Here is a 5,000-nt window from a genome sequence, read left to right as displayed (position 1 = left end):
TAATATATAAACGTACTATTCCGTTTAAACGTATTTATCCGTTTACGTATATATGTGTCATTGGGTGTAGCCATTTATATTTCGGGGACTTCGAGATAGGTTGGTTAGCCTGCCCTCCTTGGGGGAGATGCGAGTATACGTATACAAATAAATTGAAAGTCTCTGGTGGTTATACAAGTACATACATACATACATGCATACATACGTTCTTGCATGTAAATGTATTTGTAAATAGTTTAATTAATTGTATAGAAAATAATTAGAATTGAAATGAAGCAAGGTGCAATTGGTGTTATACCGTTATCATGATAATAATTAAGAATCACATAGAATCATAACTAGTAAGTTATTGGAGAATCAGGAAGTGTAGCTGACATTTAAATCCTTTGTGTATAATGAAAAAGATTTTTTTTCCACGGGATTGCTATTTCAATACTAACAATTTGTTATCATGTTTCTCACTTATACAGTGATATTAGTAGTGTTTCTTATCCATACAGTTGGCTGTCCTTCTTTGGAACCCCTGGACCGTAGTTGAACTAACGATAGTGTGAGAGAGTGTGTGTCTGTCTGTGTACTCGGTTTCAGTAGATCCTGACGACAACGTATGAACGCTTGTGCTTTGCTCTGCTTCTGCTATCGGTCGCGTTCTATCGTTATTCCATACGTTTTTATTTACAAACCTGAAAAAAACTCTAATAAAGTGGGATTGGTAAAGTCGAAAGGAAAGAAGAAGGATCCCTGTGAGTCACATGGCTTCTTCGCCCTTCGAAACGGATGATGTTTTTGATGAAGTCGGAGAATCGCTCACTCTCCAGTTCTTCGACAAAGACGAAGACAATGTCCTTGTTGAGTCACTGGACGTCTGCTCAAATTTCACATTAGAAGGTAAGAAGCTTTACGTTTCGACAACATAGCCTCTCTTAGTCGCCATGCATACGTATTATAGCCTATGCGTTATGTAAGGTTCAAGTTGGTTGATCTGTTCTAGCATAAAAATCGCATTAAACCCACGTTTGTGGCTTAAAAAAAAAAGAAGAAGAAAAAAAAAAAAAACCTCTGAAATCGTTAATGGCCATATTTCTATCCTACTTTTCCTATCTTTGGAAATCAAAAACACTCCTAGAATTATTGAGATGTTTCAGAAACGTCCTCTTAGCCTTATTTCACTGTTATACATTTTTTTTCTTTTTGATTGGAGTTAGCTATAGAAAATGGTAAAATCCCAGTTACGGCAATACACATACCTTAATCACCGAATCTTGGATGGGTCCCTTGAAGAGGAATTTTCCTCAAAATCTGCCGCTTTATATGCTCTCACAGAAGACTTACAATCAGCGCATTGAACTACCATAGACATTGCACTATTCTCCTACATGTTATAAATAATCATACTTCTGGATCCTATTGTTTTCCCAGCATGACCAAACCACTTAACATATTGCATCCTATTATTTCCTTCACATGACCAGACCACCTCAAATCACAAAGCCCCAACTTTCATCTATCCTAACCTCTTTGTCACAGTTCTACTCAACACCAAGCACACAATTATTAACAACTTTTAGTTGCTCAGTTTTGTCAGGATGTTGCCCCAAATATTGAGTTTTAGGGGCAAACATTTGGCAACAAGACATCAATGAAGGACAAAGGCCTCAGACATGTCCTTAATCATGTTTGGGGTTTGGCCATATATATATATATATATATATATATATATATATATATATATATATATATATATATGTGTGTGTGTGTGTGTGTGTGTGTGTGTGTATATATATATATATATATATATATATATATATATATATATATATATATATATATATATATATATATACATATATATATGACAGAGAGAGAGAGAGAGAGAGAGAGAGAGAGAGACTTTCACCATACGTATATATAAATATTCTGTATGAGAGAAAATGAGAGTGAGAGCGGCAGAGACAAAGGACAAGACAATGTCTTGCATACATACGATCAACGTCCAACCGGCTCTTCATCAAGTTAGGACCAGGGAGGACCAGGCAATAGATGTCTATGACTGGCAGGTAGGTTATAGACACCGTCAACCACCCCTGTCCCTAGGTAACAGGGTCTGCGAGTTTGTAACTCCAATTTTGACATTTGGCACCAGTCTTCTATTTGTTCAAATTATTATGGTTATATGGCACTAATAAGTCCCCTTTTCTATTTGAATATTGCCCCTCTTTGGGAAATATGAGATAGATATATTTTTATACCTATTAAGGACTGGAAATCAACTCAAAATTTGTTAGAAATAATTGTGTCAATTTTTTCTCTCCTTATTTTTACCTTTTATGTTTCAAAATAAGTATTTTTTTGTATTGCATACAGTTCTTGTAAATTTTAAAGGTATTACTTTAGGATATGGGCTCAATTTTGTGGTGTAAGATATTTGCAAAATTACTTACGCTATAAGTTATGGAGTTTATGAGAAGTGACAGAAGTCAAAGGTACACTTAGTTTTTCTTATTTGATTATAAGAGGGTTAAGTATTATTGGTATAGATGTGATATATTTTTTCTCCTTCCATTCTCCAGGATTCTCAATTGATGAACAAGATGTTTTTGAAAACTTATTCCCTGACGCCGTAGACCTTCAATTTGAAGAAAGCAACGACGCTTCAAATCCCAGCTCCTCTACTTCAGAGAGTATCCAGATCGGAGAAAGTGTAAACATCTCTGAAGATGTTTTTGACTCGACCAAAGTAACAGAACCCCCAAAAAGGAGACGAGGTCGCAGACCAAAATCAGAAGCTTCGCTGGGCCCTTTACTGCCTAAGGAGAGGAGACCTAAGAAGAATAAACTGTATGAGATTTCCCAGCCATTCAAAGATGAGACTCTTGAGAAAAAGCGTCAGAATGCTATTCAAGCTAAGGTGCACAGGGACACAGCAAAGCATCAGATGGAACTCTTACAAAAGGAAGTAGAAATCACTAAGAAAGAGAAAGAAGTGCTCGTCAGAGAATCAGAGAGATTAAAAGCAAACATTGAAAAGTTAAGAGAGAGTTTGAAGATCTACAAAGAGCGTACGCTCTCCATATCATCAGAGTTGTAAAATTAACATGACGCATCTCCTTTAAATCTTTGAATTTGGATTGTGAGCTATCAGTTTTGAGGTCTTGACAAGGGACTGTATATACGGAATTATATTGCAAACGGCAGACCATCTGAACCCTGCACGATTACATCACTTTTTTACATTAAACCCCCCCCCCAAAAAAAAAAAAAGAAAATAGAGAAAGTTGTATTTTTGTAGCTGATAGACAGAAAAACAGTTAAAAGTATACTTTGAAAGACTCTCACTGTCTTTGAAACTAAAGACACTTGACGTTGAGGACTTACTAACTGAAAATAGGAAAATTGGGGGTTTATTTCCCCCTTTTGCCTATGACTTGCCAGAAGACAACTAACAAAACATATTTAGACGTTTCACAATAGTATTTTCTTATCTTGGTCTTATCTTGGTTTCTCTGAAAATAGGAAAATAAGGACTCTTATAGACTGACCAAGTCTTGCTGTACCACAAAAACACTCAGTAGATAAGGAAGTCCTATTTGGATATCTCAGTAGCGTGATGAATTGAACATATTTATTTCATTTCTTCATAAAACCTAAAGACAACTTAAGAAGGAGTTGAAGCATCACAGTAATAGAAATGGTATAGATCTTGTATGCCTTTAAATTCATCACCTTACAAATGAGATAAAAATCTTAAGCTCATTACATGGATATTTGGGCATCCATGTGGTCAGGTACCTATTTCTAACCTTCATCTCCTCAAAAGATTCCATGCTAAGATGAAATTCCTGAGTCCCCAATCTTGTCTATGAAATATCTGGCAGCTAAATTAGCATTTGGGAATGTCAACTTTTAAATCTTGTCAAATATCTTCTGGATTACCTATTAATTATGATATCATGTTCAGTTTCACACTTTTAATCAAATGTTGGAATAGTTAATAAGCAGGTAGACATAGATGTTCCAGCTATCACCGAGTTTTTTTTATTGCTGATAGATCGGAAACTGTTTCTTCAAAAAAAAAAAAATAAAAAAAATAAGTAATAGCAAACTCAACGTGAAATTATGAACAGGGACCCTATAGAATAGGATCATATTAGTACTCCCCTCTTTTATCTAATGTATTTTGCTCTTTGTTTGGCTTTATTTCAATTTCTATATTTTGCATAGACCAATGTCCCAGTTAGCAGGTGCCCGTATCCAGTCCGGGACAGGAACCAAAAAGCATTATAGAACATAAGAAATAAATGCTGCTGATCCTCTGAAGGAAGAGAGAAGTTCGTCTCTGAAAGAGGAAAGTTTGTAAGTTAAAAGAAATTATATTTATACAGTATAATAAAGCCGATTTCACTATATTGGCCACTAGAATAAATTCCCGTAATTAAGTTCTTCATTCATTTCAGGTTTATGGAACATTTGTAGCCATTGTTTGTATCAAGATACTTAATTAAAAACAAATAAAGGGGTTTCAGTATTTAATTATGTAACCCTGGCTAGGCTACACTGTTAAAAATTTGCCGTAAAAAAAACTGTAAAAATCCTGGAATAAATGTTGCCAGGCATTTACCGTTTTAAAAACTGATATATTGACGTAAAGGTGTGATATTACGGTCACCAACCCGTAAACGATGATAACAAAGTAGGGTAAAAATTACGGTCACCTGTATTTTACTGAATTACTGCTGAGAAACGTATATTTTCACGGAGAATTCCCAATTAAATTTACGGTTTTTTTTAACAGTGTACCTCTGGCCAATTACTGCATACAATGAACATTGCATTCATAATTACAATTTATTCCTTTGCAGTGACGATTACACCTGCATAAGAACGTGACGAAGATGAATTCCTTTCTTAGTAAGCAGCTGACTACATTGGAGGATACATTGGAAATTCAGGAAAAACCAAAATGCTTATCTCGCATATCCTGCCCCTTTTGATTCGAGTAC

At 35.1% G+C, this 5,000-nt stretch overlaps 2 protein-coding genes across 4 annotated transcripts in view; both read left to right on the top strand.

Moving 5' to 3' along the window:
• The first annotated feature begins 518 nt into the window (after positions 1 to 518).
• Positions 519 to 4,091, top strand: LOC137630613 (uncharacterized). The gene is made up of 2 exons (XM_068362212.1): positions 519 to 888; positions 2,571 to 4,091. Exons 1-2 carry the CDS (start codon positions 753 to 755, stop codon positions 3,086 to 3,088), a joined length of 654 nt encoding a protein of 217 aa, XP_068218313.1. The 5' UTR covers positions 519 to 752; the 3' UTR covers positions 3,089 to 4,091.
• A 121-nt stretch (positions 4,092 to 4,212) lies between these two features.
• Positions 4,213 to 5,000, top strand: part of LOC137630614 (uncharacterized) — an 8,061-nt gene continuing 7,273 nt past the window's right edge. For all 3 annotated transcript variants that reach the window (XM_068362214.1, XM_068362213.1, XM_068362216.1), the window contains exons 1-2: positions 4,213 to 4,353; positions 4,860 to 5,000. The exon at positions 4,860 to 5,000 is cut by the window's right edge and continues 51 nt beyond it. The gene's annotated coding sequence lies outside the window, so the exon portion shown is untranslated. The remainder of the gene's footprint in view (positions 4,354 to 4,859) is intronic.

Source organism: Palaemon carinicauda, chromosome 38 (assembly GCF_036898095.1).
Source record: "Palaemon carinicauda isolate YSFRI2023 chromosome 38, ASM3689809v2, whole genome shotgun sequence".
Lineage (NCBI taxonomy): Eukaryota > Metazoa > Arthropoda > Malacostraca > Decapoda > Palaemonidae > Palaemon > Palaemon carinicauda.
This window is presented reverse-complemented; position numbering and strand designations above follow the sequence as displayed.

Coding starts and splice junctions, on each gene's coding strand:
- LOC137630613 (XM_068362212.1), top strand. CDS start 753: ATGGCTTCTTCGCCCTTCGAAACGGATGATGTTTTTGATGAAGTCGGA. Junction 889..2,570: donor CTCAAATTTCACATTAGAAG/GTAAGAAGCTTT, acceptor TCCATTCTCCAG/GATTCTCAATTGATGAACAA.